The 23,287-nt window shown below is 40.4% G+C and overlaps 1 protein-coding gene across 2 annotated transcripts in view; it reads left to right on the forward strand.

The window, feature by feature from the left end:
• Nucleotides 1–9,762, forward strand: part of RAD21 (RAD21 cohesin complex component) — a 29,494-nt gene extending 19,732 nt beyond the window's left edge. For both annotated transcript variants that reach the window (XM_004580692.4, XM_058668532.1), the window contains exons 9-14: nt 1,514–1,737; nt 3,837–3,999; nt 4,819–4,964; nt 6,443–6,592; nt 7,457–7,540; nt 8,059–9,762. In XM_004580692.4, the coding sequence (XP_004580749.1) occupies nt 1,514–1,737; nt 3,837–3,999; nt 4,819–4,964; nt 6,443–6,592; nt 7,457–7,540; nt 8,059–8,250 (959 nt within the window). In that variant the 3' untranslated portion in view covers nt 8,251–9,762. The remainder of the gene's footprint in view (nt 1–1,513; nt 1,738–3,836; nt 4,000–4,818; nt 4,965–6,442; nt 6,593–7,456; nt 7,541–8,058) is intronic.
• Nucleotides 9,763–23,287: the final 13,525 nt, after the last annotated feature.

Consider the following 23,287-nt stretch of genomic DNA (forward strand, 5'->3'; position numbering starts at 1 on the left):
GAGCAAACAAACATTTAATCTATACCACACACAATGTAAGCTGCTAGTTGTGGTTCTTGCCTTACTGGCAGACTGTGGGTACTATAGATAACTAAGCTGCTTTCTCTTGTTACAGGCATCTTTCATAGAGTTTATAATTCAAGTATTTTGTAGAATATACAAGCTGCTAGGAAATAACTGGTATAAAGCAAGTTCTCTGCTGATGTAGAAGTCTTTGGGGGCTCGAGAAAAAATTTGAAATAGCAAGATAGAAATAATTTTTTTCTTTTATCGTTTAAAAAAATTGCAGAACATGATGTTAACAGTGGTTGTTCTTGGTTGAAAGAAGCAATTTGGGATATGAAAAGACGAGGATGTATGTTTTAAAATTTTCTTGATTTTAGGAAATAGGTGGAATACATGAAAATAGCTAAAGAATCATTTCAGACTTGGTTTTTACTTTACGTAGAACAAGGTCAACCAACTTTCTGGGTTTCTTGCTGAAAATAACCGTTGATCACCTAAAATTGTGACTTTGGCTTTTGATGAAACTGGGATCTTATTTTGTTTTTTGAAGATTTGTTTACTTTACTTGGGAGGTGGTAAGAGAAAGAGCTCTGTCCGCTCATTCACTTCTCAAATGGCCCCAACAGCCAGTGCTGGGCCAGCCTGAGGTCACAGTCTGCATCCAATCTCCTACACTGGTGGCAAAGGCCTGCGTCCTTGGACCGTGTTCTTTTGCTTTGCTGTGTACATTAGCAAGGAGCTAACGTGTATTGTAGCAGCTGAACCTCAGCTGGTATTCATGAGAGGCAGCCATTGCAGGCAGCAGCAACTTAAACTCATTGCCAGCCTACCATGAACAATACCCACAATACCAGCATAAAGCCTGGTTCTTTTTAGGAGCTATAGATGTAAGAATAAGTAAAGTTTAAACCTTATAGAACTCAAATAATTACAAAAGCACAGATAAACTCTTGGACCTTGCCCTGTGACATACACTACCAAGAGCTGTGACAAAGGTAAAGAGTGATGCTGCCACATCTTTCTGCCATTGTAAAAGCCTTGGCTTCTTTCAGGAGCAGGAACTTGATGACAGGGCTGGATGACAGGGCTTTGAGAGGGACTGTCACTTTTTTCTAAACTTTACAGAGCTCTGACGTTTTGTATTCTAAAAATCCATATGGAATATCGGACAAAGTGAAATCTTGAATTTATTCAATTCCATCATCATTTTTGCTTCTTAAAAACTTGACATTAATGCCTTAGTTACTTAATAAAGCTACCGGGATTAGAAATGAACATAGAACACGGGTCTGGGGTGGAGTTTCAGGTCCGTCTGGCTGGGTTTGTACTCTTACACCTGCCATATAAGGTTTACAGCTTTCCAGTGAGAGTAATAGCATTTACAACCAGCTCAAGAAGGCTGAGTATATGCCAGATTCACCTAGTGTTTTACAAAGCAGGAGAAATGTTCAGGCCAGAACTAAGAGCTAACCTCTCAAGAAAATGATCTTACTTTCTTTTCTTCCAGTCAAAGAAACAAAAGCCAAGAGAAAGAGGAAGCTAATTGTTGACAGTGTGAAAGAGTTGGATAGCAAGACAATTAGAGCCCAACTTAGTGATTATTCTGACATTGTTACGACTTTGGACTTGGCGCCACCCACCAAGAAGTTGATGATGTGGAAAGAGACAGGAGGAGTAGAAAAGCTTTTCTCACTACCTGCTCAGCCTCTGTGGAATAACAGACTACTAAAGGTAGTAGAGTTTGCAGAATTGTTTTTATTTCAAATACATTTTGGCCATTTTTAAAAAATAATCTCTTAACAGTTTGAATTTTTACCTGACACGTTGTGCATATTTGTGGGGTACCGTGTGATATCTTGACACATGTACGGATTGCATAATATAGTCAGAGCAGAAATAAGTATCAAACGTTTGTCATCCTTTTTATGACGACAGCATGCAGAATCCTTATTTCTAGTTTTGTTTTTGTTTCTATTTTAGAAGCATGCTACATATCCTTATTTGTATTCACCCTAATGAAATAGGACCCAGCATTTTTTATCCCAGTGTAAATATAATCTAGTGCCTGTTCCCACCTTTCCTTTGTCACTAATTTCCATTTTTTGATAACCACCCTTAAGACTCAACTACTGTGAGATTATGCAGTGTTTGTCTTTCTGTATTGGGATGATTTTACTTAAAATAAGCTCTAGTTCTTCAATATTGTTGCAGACCACGAGATTTATGTCCTTGTTTGTGGTTGTAGGATTTCATTATGTGTATGTAGCATGTTTTCTTTATGCAGTCAGTATTGATGGACACTTAGGCCTGAATCATTTTTGATCAAGTGTGTGTCACAGGTTGCTTAGCGTAATCTCATATAAATGTGGTGATGCCTGGGTGTTGTTTTGTTTCCATTTGGTTTTGATTTTTGTGTTTTGTTTAAAGATTCTCATTTAAATCTGAAAGATTTCAAGAGAGGAGGAACACACAGAAAGGTCTTCCATCCACTGTTTTACTGTCCCAAGTGGCTGCAGTGGCTGGAGCTTCTACCTGGTCTCCAGTGTAGGTGTAGGAGCCCAACAATTGGCCATTCTCCGCTCTTTTTCCAGTCCATCTGCAGGGAACTGGGTGGAAAGTAGAGCAGCTGGACACGAACCAGAGCCCTTAGGGGATGTCATCTCCAGGGGAGGATTAGCCCACTCTGCCTTGGTGCCAGCCTCTAAATCCCTGCATTTCTGAAAGATAGATGTAGAACGGGTTTTCTCTGTGTTAAAAAGGCCACCAATATTTTTAATTGTTCTCCATCCTCAGCTTCCATAATAAATTAATATTTAACCTTGGTGTATGCTGTGCTTGAAATCTGTATTCTTTAGGTGTTACTGTGAGACAGACATGAGGTGGTTCTACTTTTCCCAAAATCAAGCACTTGATTTGATGGAAATTTTTGCTCAATAATGGGCCTTTTTTTTCTCATATTCTGAAATGTCCAGAATCGGGCCATTCCAAAGCATGAAGACTTTGGAACAACTGCTCTCTTCTGGAAACACTGTCAAGGAACTACTTTGAAGAAGGTCCTTAGGGTATCTGCTTGTGGATCCATCATTAAAAATTTTTACTAGAAATTAACGTAAAATGAGAAAAAGCCACTTACTTCTGTTTATATTGCCAGGAAATACCACAAATTCTGAAAAGTAGACCATTGTTTCAGCAGTAGTATTCGCACAGGTACCTGCTTGGTGAAATATTATGTAGCCATTAAAAATACTTTAAATGATAGTAAGTTTAGCAGATAGTAAATGGGAAAACTACAGTGTAAAACTATTTGATAAGGTACCAGGTTAGATTGAGTATTTAGGTAACTGCTGACAACTTCAAAATTTTGGAGTCTAGACAAATTATTTCCAACTTTTTTAAAATTACTATCATTTTAAAATCCATACCAGGAAGTGAATATACATTGCAGTACTTGTCTCTATTCCCAAATAAAAGGAGGATGCCCAATGAAAGAGTTATGTTTACACCTTGGCAATATGATACTAGATGTTGTACCTTTGCCTATACCTACAGTGCCATTAAACACTGAAATAGCTGTGATTATATGGGGAAAATGAGGAGAGGGGGAGGGAGGCTAGGAAGGTATCCCTGCACCTACAAAACTGTATCACGAGAAATAGCTTTTTAAAAATCAAGATGGAATAAAGTATGACTATGATATAATATTGAAGCCTTAATTATATAAGTGGTACATTGATTACAATTATATTTGTTAAAGCATACTTAATGAAAACCCAAAATGTCGGTGATGAGTTTTCATTTAATGTAGTAATGTTATAATTGAACTTCTATAGCTCTTTACACGTTGTCTTACACCACTCGTACCGGAAGACCTGAGGAAGAGGAGGAAAGGAGGAGAGGCAGATAACCTGGATGAATTCCTCAAAGAATTTGAGAACCCAGAGGTTCCTAGGGACGACCAGCAACAGCAGCAGCAACAGCAGCGCGATGTCATTGGTTGGTTCTGTTTGCAAAGTTCACTGTGGCAGTTTACATTTTGCAATTTAAAGATTTTACTTAAGTTTTACCTTTATATTGCTGAAGTAAAAGAAATCAGGAATGGAAGAGAATACTTAAAATTTTTGGACAGAGAAGTGCATTGGATCTGATTGACTTTGTCTTTTTAGAAAGATCATGGATAATGTGTGTTAGTAACCTGTGTGGATTCCAGAATTTTTTTCTGTATTCTATTTTCCACAGATTGTTTTGAAATCCCCTGGTACGTAGGAAGTCAGCTTTCCTTGGGAAGGTCTGAAGTTCAGGACTGATGGCTAGTCTGCTAAAGGATTGCCTTGCAGTGGAGAGAGTTAAGATTTGTGTGTTTCTTTTTTTACTTATTTGAAAGAGTTACAGAGAGATCTTCCATTCTGTGACCATTCCGCACGGCCAGGAGTGAGCCAGGCCGAAGCCATGAGCTTCTTCTGGGCCTTCCATGTGCTGCAGAGGCTCATGGGTATGGGTCAGCTTCCGTTTCTTCCTAGGCTCTTAGCCAGAGCTGGGTTGGAAGTGGAGTGACCAGGACTCAAACCGATGTCCATGTGGGCTGCCAGTGCTGCGGAACGGTGGCTTAAACCAGTGCAGCACAGAGCCAGCCCTAGACTTGCACTTTTAAGACTCCTTCTACCTTTATGTTTAATAGATTGAATCACTTCTATCAACTTAAAATTGACTCTTCATTAGAGAAAGGACAAGTGTTTAGTGTATTAGTTTTAAAAGCAAATGGACATAGTGTTCACAGCTCTAACTGAAGTCCCCTTTCCATATGACCGATTGCAGATGAGCCGATTATGGAGGAGCCAAGCCGCCTGCAGGAAACCATGGAGGCCAGCAGGACAAACGTGGATGAGTCAGCCATGCCCCCACCACCCACTCAGGGAGTTAAGCGGAAAGCTGGGCAAATTGACCCGGAACCTGTGATACCTGTAAGCAAGCAAATATACTCAAGACTGTTGATTCTTTGTTGCAGTTAATAGCAGATTGCTTTGGGAGCTCTTGAAGCATGTGCTTTAGGCCAGGATGGCAGCCTGTGACAGGAACACAGTTGGTCTAAGAGGGAGATGTCCTGGGAGTCTGCAACTTGACCATCTTTGCATAGTTTTTCTTTGGTCGTCAAAGTAAGCAGTTATAGCATGTATAACCCTGGATTCCAAACTTGGTCTGGTTTATTTTTAGCACACTCCTGCAAATCTACTTTAGGCTATTTATTAGTAACCAGCATGTGCTTATTAAATAGCTGAAAACAGGCACTTTGTGTCTACTTCACTTTGGCTGAGAATAAGTTCAGGTAGGATAGGAAAATTAAGCATAAAGGAAGTAGCAGTTTGTTCCAGGGCTTGCCAATCTTTAGAGTGAATTAATTTGAGCAAATGAGGCTTTTAGATAACATTGGGCATTTAATTCAATATGCCAGAGGAAAGGGTAGAAATTTTTTTTTAAGATTTATTTATTTTTTATTGGAAAGTCAGATTTACAGAGAGAAGGAGAGAGAGAAAGATCAGGAGAAAGAGAAAGATCTTCCATCTACTGGTTCATACTCCAAGTGGCCACAGCTGCCAGAGCTGAGCCGATCTAAAGCCAGGGGCCTCCTCCAGGTCTCCCACATGGGTGCAGGATCCCAAGGCCACAGGCAGGGAGCTGGAAGGAAAGTGCAAAAGCCAGGACATGAACTGCTGCCCGTATGGGGATCCTGGGCCATGCAGGCAAGGATTTAGCCGCGAGCTGTTGCCCTGATCCCTGTTTAACCAATTGTAAGAACTAGTTCTCTGCCCTCTTTATGGTAATGATTTGTCAGTAGGAGTGTTTTCCTTTGTGATCCCAGGAATGGAAGCAGGTAGGTTGTAGGCGACTACTCTCCTCATGCTTTCATTTCTTTATGGATTTTTTTTTTTTTTAAATAATACGAAGCCTGAGAGAAAGAATGCAGGAAACTGCCCCAGAAAATCTCAGTCCTGCTACTTGCTGATACAGGAATTCCAAGGCTTTTATTGGAAATCAGAACTTTTAGGATTTTAACTTCCAGTATAATAATAGTATGATAGTGTTATGTAGTAATAATTCACAGCCCTGGAATAAAATACCATTTTTATTTTGCTCTCTTCTAAAATACTACTAAAGAAAGTTACATTTACACACTTACATTTTTTTTTTTCTTGTTATTTGCAAAATTCTTACATAGTTCTTTTCAGCACTGAATTCCTGAAAGATAAAAATAGAACGTGTGTTTTAGGTAAGGTAGTGGTTAATTTCTCTGTAAATTACCGTGCTGCTATAAAAATCCACGTGCTGGGACAAAAGGGCACTAACTCCAATATTTCTTTTGCTTCTAGCAAACTGTATTTTCATATTTTTAGAAGACACTGCACTTAAAACACTCAAATTGCACAATTTTTCTCATGTTAAGCCTCAGCAGGTAGAGCAGATGGAAATCCCCCCTGTGGAGCTTCCCCCTGAAGAGCCTCCAAATATCTGTCAGCTAATCCCCGAGTTAGAGCTTCTCCCAGAGAAAGAGAAGGAAAAAGAAAAAGAGAAAGAAGATGATGAAGAAGAGGAGGTAATGAAACTAAAAGAGATACTAACTGAATACATTCTGATTTCAGATTTAGCAAACACCTTCAGCCAGCATTTCATAGTGGTGCCTAATTGATGTTAAATGTTAGAGTTCAAGTTAAACAAATTTAACCCAAATTTCTTACTAATATAAAAAAATCATTAAGCCTCAAATTTTATGCAGTGATCTGTAATTTATGAATTCTCCTAGCCTCTTGAAGGACCTATACTGACTCCTAGCTTTTTATTACTGCCTTGTGGTCGTGGTTTACTGCTGTGAGAATTCTTTGCCTATTGCATGCTCTCTTCTATTCATCTGGGTTTCAGGTTTGTTTTAGACTTGAGTGAGACATGACTAGCCTAAAATAGATGGGGGGATTGTACTATAGGTATTGATTTCTTTTGTAGTACACTCTATAGATCAGCATTAGTAATCAACTTAGCTAATCTGTGGGCTTCTTGGTGCTGGTTTACAATGATTTAACAGTTGACCAGGATAAGTTATCTACATATATTCAGTTGAAAGAACCAGTATGCTCAGTGGCACAATTTACATCCCCATATAAATTCCTTAATTGTGCCAGTAATGAAAAAAATTTCAGTGAGCAGCAGCTGTCTGTGGGCCATAGATACCCTTCAAGACTAATGTAGAATGACATTTGGCTAAATTTGCTTACATTTTGTAGAAGATTGTTTAGAAATTTAAGAAAGCTTACAGTAAATGCTGTGTGATTTTCCAGCAACATTACGTACAATTTTCCATTAGAATATATGATCAGAGTTAACATAGAACTTTCAGAAGCTATAGAAATATTTGCTTTTGCAGCAGAAGAGTTTTGTGAGCTCTTGGGGGGTCATTTTCATTCAGGAAGAAGATGCTTTGGGGGGTGACCAGGATCAAGAAGAGAGAAGGTGGAACAAAAGGACCCAGCAAATGCTCCATGGTCTTCAGGTATGCCTGCGTCATCTTCAAGAACTTCCTCACGTTGTGAAACACAAGAAAATGTACCTCTAGTGAGCTTTTGGAAAACTGTGTTTTAATTAAATAGATAAACTATTAGGCCCAGAGGAAGCCTGGAAAACACCGTTTTCCCTGTGTTTATCCTGAGAACTGTGGCAGCAGTTCCTTAGCTTATCTGCATCCATCATTTTCGTTAAGCCAAGTTAACCTGTTGAAATACATTGAACTTGTTGGATCAGGTACAGCATAGCATCAGCTGGTACTTATCCTGGGCTTTAATGAAACAATGAATTAAACTCTGGCAAGTAAATGCTAGATGTTGCTATTGTATCGCATTAAAAACACCAAAAAAATTAGCTACTTTAATAATTCTTCGAAAGAGTTTCATTATCTGTTATGATCATGAGTTCTTGAGAATCATAATGTGCTGTTTATTCAAAGTTCGTCACCAGCCCCAATAAATTTATAGTGCACTTTAAATTAATTCATCCTTTTTTGTTTCATTGCAGCGTGCTCTTGCTAAAACTGGAGCTGAATCTATCAGTTTGCTTGAGTTATGTCGAAACACGAACAGAAAGCAAGCTGCAGCAAAGTTCTACAGCTTCTTGGTTCTCAAAAAGCAGCAAGCTATTGAGCTGACGCAGGAAGAACCGTACAGTGACATCATTGCAACACCTGGCCCAAGGTTCCATATTATTTGAAGAGCTAAAAGCATTATAGCTAGTGTTTATTTCACTAGTGCGTCCAAATTGCCCCCATGTGTAGGGCACACAAAACCCTTTCAGAAAATTTAGGTTTTTGTCTGTACAAAGTCTCTGCCTTTTTCTTTCCTTTTTTTTCCCCCCTATTATGTTAGGTTTATCAATTTCATTTTTAAAGGAAACTGCTTTAATGAGCTGTGTTTGTGCTGATGGAGAAAACAGCGCCCCAGGGACCCAGAAGACTATTTAAACAGTTCAGGACACAACGTGTGCAATATCAGTGCATGTAATAATGTGAGTAACAGTCAGATGTCATGTTTTTATCTTAATTCTCCATCACTACATTAAAAGTGAAAACCTGTCTAGAAAAATGCCCGACAGGAATAATTTTTTAAAAGCCTTCCTGTCACAGTACGTGGGCAATCTTGTTGACCACTGTGCGTGGGGACAGTGCCGAAAACAGGAAAGGCCATTGTCTTGAGATGTGTTTTAAAATGTAACTCCATAATCAGTGTATGTGAAACTGTATTGTGGCTGCTCCCTGTCAGCCCTAAAAGATGACTTGGTTGAAAGTGTTCTTTTGTGAATCATTCCAGTTGAGTCTTTGTTATCCTGGAGTCTGTTGTTTTAGTGATGCTCTAGAGTGAGCAGGCGTAAAACTCTAGAGTCACATGACCATAGGAAACATTTACAGTGTCCCAGGAGCTCAAAATCGGGAGTTTTTAAAAGATAGTTGGATATACCCATTTGCATATTCAGATCATGAACATAGAAATTGCCCTGTCTACCAAAAAGGCAGACAGCTGGGAAGTTAGACATGTGGTTGACTTAACCTTTTAGCAGACAATGCTGTAAAAACTAATGGCTTCTCTGATATTTATTATAAAAGTTAGTACTGATCCTTTTCCAATGCCGCACACTCCTGTGTTTGGGATTTTTTATTATAATGGCTTTGCAGTTGAAATCCTGTATCTGGTTTCCTTTGATTTAAATGAAGAAATAAATACATCTAAATAAAGGCTTTATTAACAGACCAGAAAACACCAGAAATGATGTGACTATTGTGATTATCAAATTAGGTTTTTAACTTTCTAGGACAGAGTTACACTGAGAGTTCTAGCTTAAGTGTTGGCACTTTTATGGGAAAAATAATACTTCTCGAAACACAGACTTCAGTGTCTACCCGCTAATTTAAAATCATGTGAAATGTTTTAACTTTGTGAACTCGTAATTACTGTTTTAATGATTCAGTTTCTCAAGAATGGTAATTGTATAAAATTGCTATTGCAGCTTTATTTTCAATATGATGTGCCTGTAAACCATGGATTCCTTCCCTTTGTAAAAAGACATTGTAGATAATTAAATGTTTGATTATAGAAAGGTCATTAGTTTGTTGTTACACATTTTGTTGGTCTGTTTTTTGTTGCCTATTGGGTTTAATATTGTTCTTGAAAATAGTTAAGGCTATGTTTATGTATAACTTTTCTAATAAAAGTTGTGTTATAAGCTGTAGATTTTAGAGTATTGATTTATGCAGCTGGAGTTCCTCAGCAAAAGCTAACAGGAAATTTAATGTCGCCATACTGATTTGGAATAGTTATCTCTACACATTAAATGATTTTTCAAAAGTGACTAAAAAATGAAAACCTAGAATAGATTGTAATTTAACTGTGTGATCTGAAGCTTAAATGTCTAATCAACATCTGTCTTAGAGTGTGCTAAGAAAGCCGTGACACACAGTCTGCGGAAGGCTTGGGTGTTCAGGCGTCCAGCTGGAGAGACACTTGCCCCATGCCATAGTCCCCACTCGACTTGCGGTGGGACTTCCTGCTGATGGCACTCAGGGAGGCAGCAGGGGATGACCCAGGCAGCTAGACCCTTGCCACTCGCCTGGGAGAGCCACATGGCATCGAGGTCGCTGCCTTTGCCTGGCCCAGTCCCAACCCTGGTAAACACATGGCTGAAGTGGCAAATAGATCTCTGTCACTCTGCATTTTAAATGATTAAAAAGCTTCAAAACAAAATTAAGAAAAAAATGTGATGATAAAAACATTGCATGGATTTCAACTTTTTAGTACTAAAATGAACAGTTTTTCCATGAACTTTCTGAAGGGCTGTTATAAGTTGTACCATGCCTATTGGCATATGTACATGCTACAAACGTCAATAAATTATGTTTTGTTCATAAACAAGGAAACCTTGAAAAATAAAGTGAAATGGTGTAACATTTGTATGTTGTCACTGCAAAGGAAGATACCTAAAATTAGATGGCTGATTTGAATACGAAACCAGCTGAGGTGGCATGCCAATAAGATGGTGGGATTATAAAAGTTGGGTCCTCAGTTGTGAGTCATTATAAGTTAATTTCTTAGTGCTGTCCATTGTAAGTCATGTACAATTTCCAATTTTCTAGTAGTCACATTAAAAAAAACAGTGAATATAAATATACAGATTCAACACAATCCCAATAACACTCTTAGAAAAGCTAATCAGGAAACACAGAAGACCAGGAATAGCCAAAGTTATCCTGAGGAACAAAAATCAAGCTGGAGGAATCACAATTCTAGACTTCAAGACATACCACAGAGCAGTGGTCATCAAAACACTCTGGTACTGCTGCAGAAACAGATCAAGGAACATAATGGAAATACCAAAATGGAGTCCACACATGAATGGCCAACTAATCTCTACCAAGAAAAAAAAAGTCCAGGGCAAAACCTGGTCTCCTCAGCAAATGCTGTTGGGACAGTTGGATAGCAGCCTGCAGAGGTAAGAAACAAGGCCCTCACCTGTCACCTTATACAAAAATCAGTTATCAATGGATCGAGGACCGCAGTCTGCACCCAGAAATCAGCGGACTATTACAGGAAACATAGTAAGCACTCTTCAAGATGGAGAAATATGAAAAGACTGCTTGGAAAAGACACCAAAAGCACAAGTAGTAAAAGCCCAAATTAACTAATGGGACTACATCAAACTAAAAAGCTTCTGTACTGCAGAGGAAATGATCAACAAAGTGAAGAAGCAATCAACAGAATGGGAGAAAATCTTTGCATACTGCATGACTGATAGGAAACTAATATCCAGGTTCACAGCTTCAGAAACTCAGTGGACAGCAAAACAAACAACCCTGTGAAGAGATGGGCAAAGGAAATGAACAGACATTTTTCAAAAGAACAAATTCAGATGGCTAACAGACATGAAAAAATGCTCAGGCTCCTTTGTCATCAGGGTGATACAAAAGAAAACCACATTGAGGTTCCACCTAATTCCAGAGAGACTGGCCTACATTCAGAACTATTAACAACACCTGCTAGTGCAAATGTGGGGGAAAGGTTACCCTCACTGCTGGTGGGAATGTAGGCTAGTACAACCACTATGGAAATCAGTATGGACAGTGCTGAGAGAAATGAAAATAAACCAATAGTAAAGACATGGAAACAACCCAGATGTCCATCAAAAGAGCAGTGGATAAAGAAACTGATAAATCTACTTCATGAAATATTACTCAATCATTAAAAATAATGAACTTTCACCATTTGCCATCAAGTGGTCCCAACTGGAGACCTTCCTGCTCAATGAAGTAAGTCAATCCTTAGAGGACAAATATCATATGTTCTATCTTGTATAAGGCAAACCTCATGCAAACTACAGGATCAATATCCCTTTCAATACTGTTTTTGCTGCAACTCATGGTTTTTGATGTTTTGGCTTTTATTTTCATTTCTTAAAAATAGTTTCTATTATTAAATTCCTCAATGATATATAGGTCATACAGCAGCAATGTTTTCTCCAGAAAGGTTTTTTGATTTCTTTTTCATTTCTTCGTCGATGCATTGGCCATTCAGTAGCATGTTACTTAACTTCATGTTGTACATTTTTTAAACTTTATTTCTGTTGTCGATTTTTTTTGTATGGATATTCATTTAAAGGAATGTATAGTGATAGCTTAAATAGAGGCTTATCATATTCAGGTAGAAAATACAATGCAGTATGCATCTGTACTTCCTAACCAAAGATGGATTCCCAATGAAACTGTCAAATATATCTTGACAATATAATGCCGGACTGTCTACCACTGTCCATACCCTCAATGTCAAGATGCGCTTAGCAGAATGATGGACTTATGATTGCTTGTGGACTATACATTCGTTAAAATATGGGGGAAATCGGGGCAGGGGCCGTTTGCAGAGAGGGCAAGGGAAATCCCAGAGCCTATGGGATTGTATCATAAAACAAAAAATATTAAAAATTTTTAAAATGAAAAGTGACTAATAATGCTTCAATTTACCACATCAAAAGTATAATCAGTTTTTTTTTCAAGTTTCATGAATTATTTTACCTTTTTCCTCTTAAAATCTACTTTGTATTATACAACTTACCTCAGTTCAGGCTATCTGAATTTCAAAAGTGACTACCTTAAAAGAGTTTTAAGGGTTCAGCGTGATAGCCTAGTGGCTAAAGTCCTCCTTGCACACACAGGGATCTCATATGGGCACCAGTTCTAATCCCAGTGGCCTCACTTCCCATCCAGCTCCCTGCTTGTGACCTAGGAAAGCAGTTGAGGACAGCCTAAAGCCTTAGGACCCTGTCCCCACGTGGGAAGCCCAAAAGAGGCTCCTGGCTTCAGATCGGCTCGGCTCTGGCTGTTCCACTCACTTGGGGAGTGAATCATCAGAAGGAAGATGTTCCTCTCTGTCTCCTCTCCGTATATCTGACTTTGCAATAAAAATAGATGAATCTTTAAAAAAAAAAAGTCTTAAGATTCTAACTATATGCAAGGTGTCCATGAATACACACAAAAAGTCTGCATAAGGCTTAGTTTCTGATAACATAGACCAGAACAGTAATGAGTCAAGGATGTGGAACATCAGGACAGTTGGGCGAGAGTAAGACATTGAGAGCGTGAGGTGTGAGTAAAGATGTGAACGAGTTAAGATGTAAAGGCAATGGGGAAGGATGGCATGCTGCAGAGAGATCAGCTAGATCCAAGGCTCTCAGGCACTGGGAAGTCCTTGATGCAGATGAAGCAAACTACAGCTGAACCAGGAGGAGGTTAGTGGGAGCTAGAACAAGCCTGATTATGCCCCTCGGAGATTCTTAGCATGGCACCTTCAAATGGTGCTGATGTCTGGGCCCTCTGGTTTCTGGTTGCTTTTTGAGCACATAATAGTTGAGTGGAAGGAAGGAATTTATCAAGTTCCACCCTGAGAAATGAGTCTGGTACCAGGTGTACTGCTACAACCAAAGCAGATGGGGTCGCTTGACCCACAAAGTATATCATTTTAATAAGTCCAAGAGAATCAAGGTAGGCTCTCAGAAATAAACCACCCTGTATTCTGTCAAAGAAACATTTCCCCATCTTCCCTATTGCTTTAATATTTTCTGCAACTCTCTTGGATCACAATATACCGTAATTCACTTGCCTATTTTTACAGTCTTATTGGTAACTTCTGGCCATCTTGTCTGATAGCAAAAGCATCTAACTGTGACTCTTCATTTCTGACAAGGCCCACGGTGAGCCTCCTTCACTAGCACACTTGAGGGGTGGAATGCAGCTCTCTAAATTGAGCAGACAGTATTTCCCAAAGGCATCTGGTCATGAGGGCAGGAGGGGTTCTCACGTCCTGTTATAATTATCCCAGCTGCTGAAAGTCTCCTGTGAGATATTAAAGTGCCCCAAAGAATAGGTGCTAATTACATCTATGGGTGCAAACAAAGCAACCACAGATCTAACAATGATTCTGGCTTAGTAGGCATATGTCCCTGGATTCAGCATGACCAACGATAATGCACAAAAGCAAAATAATTCCTCAGAAACCAGAGCCAGGATAGTGGGCCTGAGAGTAGAATATGAGTGTTATGTAATATCTTACAGGCTTGATATTTTGCATTTAAGAAACAAGGGAACACAGCCACCGCTGCCATGCAGTGAGCGAGTCCTGGATTGGCATGAGTCCAAGAGGTTTCTCCCTTCATGGTGAGTACTTTGGGAGGGGATCTCTTGGGAGTAAAGGTGGGCCCTGACTCCACCCACCACCACCATTGTGTGGTGGGTGGGACCTAGGAGAGTTCAAACTCAGGGCCTGGATGGAGAGAACTTCCAGCAGCCTGGCGGCTGCTAGGAACACCCAAGCCAGGTTGGACTCAGTGCTTGGGGCCCTGGCCACAGTCACCGCTCCATGCAGTGAATTACTTCTGGGCATTGGGCTGACTGACTGGAGGTGAACTCTGGGGTGTTGTGAAATTGCTGCCTAGGTATATCCATGAATGAGGTCAATGTGTGTGTTAGTGAGGAATCAATATGAGGGACTCCCAACGACGGGGTCACTTTACTTGAAGGCAAGTGAGGGTACGGAGACATGGTGGTTTGGAGGAGTGAGGTCAGATGATCTGTATTGGTCAGATTGATACACCAGCCTACATGTGAGTCCTGTGTAGGACTTGATACCACAGAACATGCCAGTCCATGCAAAGCTAGGGCTGAGGTCCTGTCTAGCAGGGCTAGACAGCATCGGGCTTGACTGCAACACCCATTGGTTCATGTGGAAGACAGGGCTGGAGGCAGAACTGACCCAGCAATTGCAACCACCAGCATGTGTATAACCTGATTGGGGTGACAGACTGTACTGGACCCTTATTAACAAGCACACCCAAGAATCAGGTCTGGCATCACCACAGATGAAGTTTCTTTGAGGATCTCTCCAACTGAATTCCTGGACTCAGAACCCCAACCATGGAGAGAACTGCAGGTTCCATTGTCTGACTGTGGAGTGCGTCTGTCACAACTGAGCCTTCTCAGAGGCTCAGATGGAGCAGTGGACAGCATATCCAGGTGCACATGGATGATATGGCAGTCCAATGGAATCTACAGAGGACACCTGGTACCACAACAGAGGACAGAGGACAGAACGAATTGATCAACTATTCCAGCCAAGTGTTGGCAGTGAATATCTGGGCAAATGGAGATTCTAAGGTTGACTGTATCAACCAGTGGATTCTGGAGAAGTTTCTTTGTGCTTGGAATGGCAGTAACTCAGAACAGTTGAACTATCAAAACCACTTGAGCAGTGCCTGTTGGGAGCACTGCACGAGTGCCCTGCTCTAAAATAATGACTGGTTCAAGGCCAGGAGGCAGCAGGAAGACAGGAGGTCACAGGTGAGGCGGATCTGCCTTCTTTCCAGGGCCTGGCCAGTCAGGTAGCACCCAGTGGACCCACGGGAATGCAAGTGATGGGAGTGAGAGCTGAAATTGCTATGGCAATAAGTATAGTTATTGTTATTTTATAGGCTAGCCTGTTTTTGTAATTTTTTGGAGCATAGAAAATGTAGCTGTTTTAGCCACTTTTATAATTTTTAGCTAGAGGAATTAAGGATGCTTTTATTAAAGAAAAATGTTTTTGATTATTGTTTTATTTATGGGGTTGCAGGGTCTATAGTTGTAGAGGGATTTAATATTTGTAATTTTTATTTTTAGAATTATATTTTTTCCCTTGTAAACTATTTTCCCATTGAATAATGGGCAAGTTGTAGAAATAGAAATGTGGTAGGAATGTACTACTGATTAGCAGGTAATCGCATGTGCCTTGGCCTTAGAGTCCTGGCTGCCGCTCTATGGCTACTGTTGAAGAATGAATAATGGCTTGCTTTGAAGAATATGAATACAGTGTTTTAAAGAATTATCTCTGGGGACACCTGCTTAGCCCTGAAGTGCAGACGGAATGACCGAATGTCTGTACATGCCCCCTTAGTCATGAAGTAAAAAAATAGAACAATTAGTTGCTTGTGCAGAAGCTTGTGAGGTTTTGAGTAAATAAAAAGGACAGTTTTTTCTTGGGCTGTGGTGAGAACGCACCAAGTGTCAGTGTCTGTGTCTTTCTTTATCGCCGACTCCACACACCCTTCCCGAGCTCCGAACTCTCGGCTGGAGCTGGACTCCGGCAAGTGCCCTTGGAGCATGCCTCAGGTCGGGGACCCTGGGATGCATAGGAGGCTGGGTGGGGCTTCTCCCTTTATCTCCCTCCTTACCCCAGATACAGGAAAAGAAAAAGAGAGAGAGAGACAGAATGAGGAAACAATGGTCTTATCCCCAAAAGAAACAAGAAAATATACGCATAATTCAGCTCTTTAAAAATAAAATTACACACGAAAAAGAAACAAGGGGAAAAAACTGGTGAGGAAGAGAATAATTCATCTGCGAACTGATAGTTGATGGAATGTCAGCTACAGAACCCTCAAGGGCCACCAAGAAGACGCCTGTCCCCAACAGGCTCTGTACTGGTTCAGGGCCCGCTCCTTGATGTGGCTGGCTCCAAGCGAATGAACAAGGGCCCCATAGTTGAGTGATAACATTTACTACTAGTTCAGAATCTTTGAAGTTCACATGAGTGGTAATAGATAGGAAGATACTTGCTTTGGGGTTCCAAGATCCCACAACAATTTTAGGTATAAAATCTTTTTTCCCAAGAATCACTGGTGTCATTTTCTTTGTGCTGTTTTAAGGGTAATGGCAGCTGGTAAACTCTCTTTCCTTTCTCCCAAGCCATCTCAAATTTGTTTAGACTGACTCCACTGAAATAGGAGACCACTAGATTTGCTTGATTAGAGAAGTTTCGTGTGAAAAGTTACCCCCTCTTCTACCAAGCCCCATGATCATGATGAGTTCTAAACGAGGTAATGTACATTCACAGACTTTGCAATCTGAAAAGTTGCACAAATGTAGTTACAATAATAACATACCCCCCTTAACAAGAGTGATTATGTTAGATGAAAATAATATTAGGCCGTAATCTGAAAGTCAATTTTGAAAAAGGTAAGAAAATGTAACATAGTTCAGGTTGATTTCTTGCGGGATCTCAAAGGTCCTGAGAAATTTCAGCACTAGAGTCTGTTTTTTGATGGGATGCTGGCAGAAGGAAATGTCTTAAAATTATCATCTTTGACAGTCCCTGAAGGATATAATTCATGAAGAAAAGGGGGTGCTATCCAGCTCAACATGAGTTCTTAAATATCTGCCACTATGATGGGTGGGAAGCGCATGAGACATAATCTTCGCAATTGCTCCTACAGAGTTAGGACATTGAGGAAAGCAGAATTGTATTTGATAGAGAGTACCGACGATCGGGAGGAAGACTGTTGCATTTAAAAAATGGCATAGGCAAAGACAGGGAGGCAAAAGGGAGAGGAGTTAATTATGCACTGTGACACAACAGGATTAACCTCTAATCAGGGTACCACTTCTCTGCTGGTTGGCTACTCTAACCCTAACCCAGCATTCCTACGAATGTGCCTAGGAAGGTAGCCCATGATGGTTCAGCTGCTTGGTCCCTGCCACTCATGTGGGAGACCAAATGGAGTTTCGGGTTCCTGGTTTAAGCTCGGCCCAACTGTGGCTGCTGCATTTGGAGAGTAAACCAGCAGATGGAAGATGCCCTCACTCTCCTACAGTCCCCAAGTCTCTCTGTCACTCTGCCTTTCAAATAAATCAGTTGGAGTTGTGACACATGTTTGGCTCACGGGCTAGTATTCCAGTCTAGTTCTCATATCCCATATTGACATAGCTGAGTTTGAGATCCAGATCTACTTACAATTCCAGCATCCTGCATTTGGTCACCAGGGAAGGCAGCGGCTGCTGGCCCAGTAGATAGAGCCTGCTGCCTACATGGGAGACCTGGCGAGTAGGGCTCATTTGCAAGCGTGGATAAAAGGAAATAATAAAAAGTAGCAGAAATAGAAATAAGTTGTACTAAGCAATCTTGCTGGGTTTTCTAACAGGTATTTGGCTCAAAACCACCTAGTTTTCATTCCTTCCCTCAACCTGGACTGCTGTACACTGTTATGCTCACCAACAAATGAGGTCCCTTCTAGAATTTGTCCTGCATTCTCCATTTAATCATCATGCACTGATGGCCTGGGCACAATGGAAGAAACCAGGATCCTGGAAAATCATTCAGAAGAAGAAAGAGGTGGAACTCTTCGGTGTGTCCGGGCTCCTCCCTGCATTGCTGCCAGTTGCATCAGCGCTGAAAACGGGGTGGGCCAAAGGTGGAGAGTAAAAAGCAGCGGCTTCAGCAATTAGCTTTCCTGAAATTGTTCAGTGGCTCTTGTCTTAATGATGGGTTGCTACTCAGTGCAAACTGACTATGTCAAACCTACAGATGGTTAAGCGCTTAGGCATAGTTACTTCTTGATTAATCATATAATAATCAAATGACTACTATAACCCATTGCCCACTTAATACATTTATCAAGGCTAGAATTTTTTTAAAGGATTCATTTTATTTTTATTGGAAAAGAAGATACACAGAGAGAAGGAGAGGCAGAGAGGAAGATCTTCCATCCACTGAGTCACGCAGCCACAACAGCTGGAGCTGCACCAATCCAAAGCCAGGAGCCAAGAGCCACCTCCGAGTATCCCATGCGGGTGTAAGGTCCCAAGGCTTTGGGCCGTCCTCAACTGCTTTCCCAGGCCGCAAGCAGGGAGCTTGATGGAAAGTGGAGCCATGGGATTTAAACTGGTACCCATATGGGATACCAGTGCATTCAAAGTGAGGATTTTAGCTGCTAGGCCACCGTACCGTACCGGGTGCTTAGTCTATTTTTGTTGTTCTAGCAAAACCCCCAAAGCTGGACGGTGTATTTTCTAAATAGGTATTTTTCAACTCATGATTTTGGAAACTGAAAGTCCAAGATTGAATGATTCTATCCATTCAGCCCCAGTAAGCGTCCCCTGTTACACACACACACACACACACACACGCACAGTGGATTTGTGTACAAAAGGGAAAAATCACATGGTGAAAAAGACAATCAGAAATTCACTCTTTTTCCAACAACCTAAACTCAGAAACTATCCAGGATCCTGTGAGAAAGACTCATAAATTAATTTGTCCCTCCCAAGGAAAGTACCTCTAAATGTGTAGCCACCTTCCACCAGCCCATAACTCTTAAAGGCTCTACACTGAGGACCAGGCTTCCAGCACCTGCACTCTTGGGGAAAGATTCGAGCCATATCCTAATCACAACAAACTGGCCTGAGAGATGGGCCTTGGCTGTTCTCAGCCACTGATATTTTAAATGTCATTACTACTACATAACCCAGCCTTTCCTGATAACAGTCCAGTAACTAACTCTTACATAAGAAAATCAGGGAAGCGGTGGAGCTGGAACTAGAGCAAACAGTTCCTGGTAGCCAGGCCAGTCGTCTTTCTACTATACGAATTCAAGCCTGATAAGGGTCATAGTTTCATTGATCATTCACTATGTTGTGGGACAGTGACTCCAGAAACTATGCAGAGCCTATCCCATGTAAACTAGCTCAACAACAAGCAGACTGGTTAGAACTGATTATAGAATGAGTAATGTTATGGGCAAGCCTACTCTGCCCCTAACAAAGTTGAAGTGTCACTACAACCAGCAGACATGCCGAGGGGAAGCAAAGCAACTTAATAGGTTGCCCACAAGCCCAAAGCAAAAGCTTTTCTCTGGTTCCTAATTAAAATACCCAAGCCACAGAAAACTGAAATTAGAAATCCAATTTATTAATTTACATTACACAGTAAAATTGTCACGTTATTCAAACTATTCTGTTGAATTAGCACATTCTCACAATTGACACAATGGATTATTTATTCATCCTTGAAACAATTTACTGTCTTCTAGAATCCTACTCTTACTCTCTTGGCTGTTTGTTTTCTCTCTTTCACTACAAGCTCCTTGTCAAAATCCTTTGTTGATTTTTCTTGTCTAATCCTTAATATTGGAATGCCCAAAGGCTCCATCAGATGACTCCACTTTTCTGATGCTACATCCTATGTTGATTTCTTCAAACCTCGTTACTTTAAATACCATCTCCTTTCACCTGTGACTTTTCTCTTGCATTCAAGGATGCATTTTTGGTATCTCCAATGAGATGTCTAAGAGAACTCTCAAATTTAATATTCTGAGAACTGGCCTTCTGATGTTCACCCACAGATAACTTCCTCCTTGAAGCCATGATCGAAGTTAAAGGAACTCTACCCACTCTCAAGCCCACAATGTTAGAACTGGTCTGGATGCATCAGTTTTTCCCACATGCAACTTCACATCCTCCTACAAATCTTACTGCTGTGTCTTAAAAACAGCTCTCACTCAGCTACAATTTAATACATTTATTACCGCTATTCAAGCTTAAGTCACCACCTTCTGTTTCCTTAAATCATTGCTTAAATCATTTTATTTTCCTTAAATCATTTCAACATCAAAATGCAAAGATTCTAAAATGCGCCAAAGAGAAATGGCAGATTATCCTCAGAAGAGTCACAATCAAAATAATAGCTGGAGGCCCTGCATGGTAGCCTGCTCGTCTTGAATGCGCTGGGATCCCCTATGGGTGCTGCTTCATGTGAAGGTGGAAAATATCTTAGTAATAGAAAAAAGAAATCCAAATTGGTTCTGCCATTTCCCGTAAAGACACCTATCATTTGTAATGTAAATGTCATAAATTCTCCAATTAAAAGATACAGACTGGGTTAGAATCACAGCATAGCAAGCTAATCTTTCACCTGCGGCAAGTACATCCTATATGGGTCCAAGTTCATGTCCCAACTGCTCTACCTTTTTAAAAATATATATATATTATTTATTTTTATTGGAAAGGCAGATTTACAAAAAGAAGCAGAGATAGAAATGTCTTCCACCCACTGGTTCACTCCCCAGTAGCCTTAATAGCCAGAGCTGAGTCAATCTGAAGCCAGGAGCCAGGAGTTTTGTCCAGGTCTCCAGTGTGGGTGCAGAGTCCCAAGGCTCTGGAGATACCCTCTACTGCTTTCCCAGGCCACAAGCAGGGAAGAGATGCTCCTCTTCTGATCCAGCTCCCTGCTTACAGCCAGAGAATGTAGCGGATGATCTCTCAATGCCTTGGGCCCTTATATCTATGTGGGAGACCCAGCAAAAGCTCCTGAATCCTGGCTGTAGATCTGCTCAAGTCTGGCCATTTCAGCATTTGGAGAGTGAACCAGTCAATGAAAGAACTCTCTCTGACACTCCTCTCTGTTTTGCTGTTATTTATCTTCTTCTGATAAAAGTAAATAGATCTTTTTCATAAGATACAGACTGGCGTAATGGATTAAAAACAAATTCCATCTAATTGCTACATACAAGAGATGTATCTCAAAAAGTGAAAGTGAAAAAGATGGAAAACTTTCCATGCTAATAGAAAGCAAAAGTGAGCACTGTACCCATTTTAACATAAGACAGAAACAGGCTTCAACACAAAAACTGTTAAAAGAAATGAAGGTTTTAGCAGGGGAGGGTAGATAGATAGATAGATAGATAGATAGATAGATAGATAGATAGATAAAGATTATTCTCCAAGCAACAGGAAGAAGGGGACATCTGCCTGACTGGTCAGAGGAGCCAACCCAACCCTGGAGGTCAATGAGGTGACAGGTGTCACAACCAGATCACCATCACATCCTGGTTGTGGGTTACTTTCCTGGAACAACTGCTGAGTCTTAGTCAAACCTGAGTGAGGAGGGAAACACAGCAGATGGCACCATGACTAGCAATCCTCCTGAACACTGAGGAGAGTGGGCCTCTAAAGAGACAGAACTTAGACTAATATTAGACAAATATAACGAGTAAATACTGCAGAACTAACGAAAAGTTTGCTGAAAAAGTGTGAAGGAAAAAGTCTCCTCCTCTGGTATTACTTGAATTATAATTTAAAAGTTACCTTGAGGAGAATTATAGCATAAAAGGTTTCCAAATAGCTTTTCGAACTTCAAAAGATTTGACCTCCAGGGTTGGGTTGGCTCCTCTGACCAGTCAGGCAGATGTCTCCTTCTTCCCGTTGCTTGGAGGTCCACCTCTCCCAAAGACGCACCCTCAATCCAGGAGGATAATCTGAACTGCTGGAGGAGGATCCATCTCTGGTTAAGGATATATATATATATATATATATATATATATATATATATATATATATATGGATCCTTATATATCTCCTTATATATCCATATATATATATCCTTATATAGGATATATATGGATATATAAGGAGATATATACATATATATATCCTCCTCTGCTAAAATCTCCAAACTCTCAAGCACACACAGACAACCAGAACAAATCAGATATCTCCCCTGGAAGTGATGACTAAAGGGAGGTGGAGGAGCACAAAGTCTTTGTCTTCTGTAGGGTGAGTTAAAGCTGAAGCTGAAAGACAACTGCTGTATTTCCTAGCACATAGAAAATTCTTGTGTGCAAAATGAAACTAATAAGCAGAAATGGTAAAAAAGAGTAGCATCTTGGTTCCTACAGCAATGCCTTCCAATCTGCTTTATCTCAATATCCTTTTCTAGCAAAGGTCTCAAGACCTTTTTCTTACATGGTCTTTTGCTTAAGTTTACTTCAATTGAGTTTCTATCATTTGTAGCCAAGATTTCTACTAATTTGAAGTCCTGTAAGAGCTATGGAATCAATTCATCTTTGCAGTCTAGCCCAATCATCATCTTCAGCTGTCAGCTCTGGAATGTTTTAAAAACTTTGCTATAGAAAGAGCTGTCATGAGGGCAGCGTAGAAGAAGAGAGGGGAAAAAAGGTGGGATCAAATAAATGGTCCACTAGGATCAGGAAACAGAGTGAAAAATTACCTTTCAGAATAGCCTGACAAAAGAGAAAGGAGACAGATAAATGAGAAACTTGACAGCCAAGAAAGTGGATGAAAAGGCAAAAAGGATGATACGGGATAGTATGAATAGTATCAAAGGAGGAGAATTCAGTACAATGGCTTTGAGGCTGTCAACGGTTGCATTTTGGAAACACATACTTATGATGATCATGCCAAAGAGAAAGAGAAGAGTAATGAGCAAGCTGCCCCACTGCACATTAAAATGAAAAGTGGGTTGTAAAAAGAATTACTTCTTGATAAATGTACAGCCTTGTTACTTTCATACTTTGGTATTTTATCAAAAGTCTATGAGAGTGATGCAGGCTTATCCCCACACAGGAGCTCTTCCAAATACAGCTGTCCCAGCAGATCATGTTGTAAGGT

The sequence above is a fragment of the Ochotona princeps genome, chromosome 9 (assembly GCF_030435755.1).
Source record: "Ochotona princeps isolate mOchPri1 chromosome 9, mOchPri1.hap1, whole genome shotgun sequence".
Classification (NCBI taxonomy): Eukaryota; Metazoa; Chordata; class Mammalia; order Lagomorpha; family Ochotonidae; genus Ochotona; species Ochotona princeps.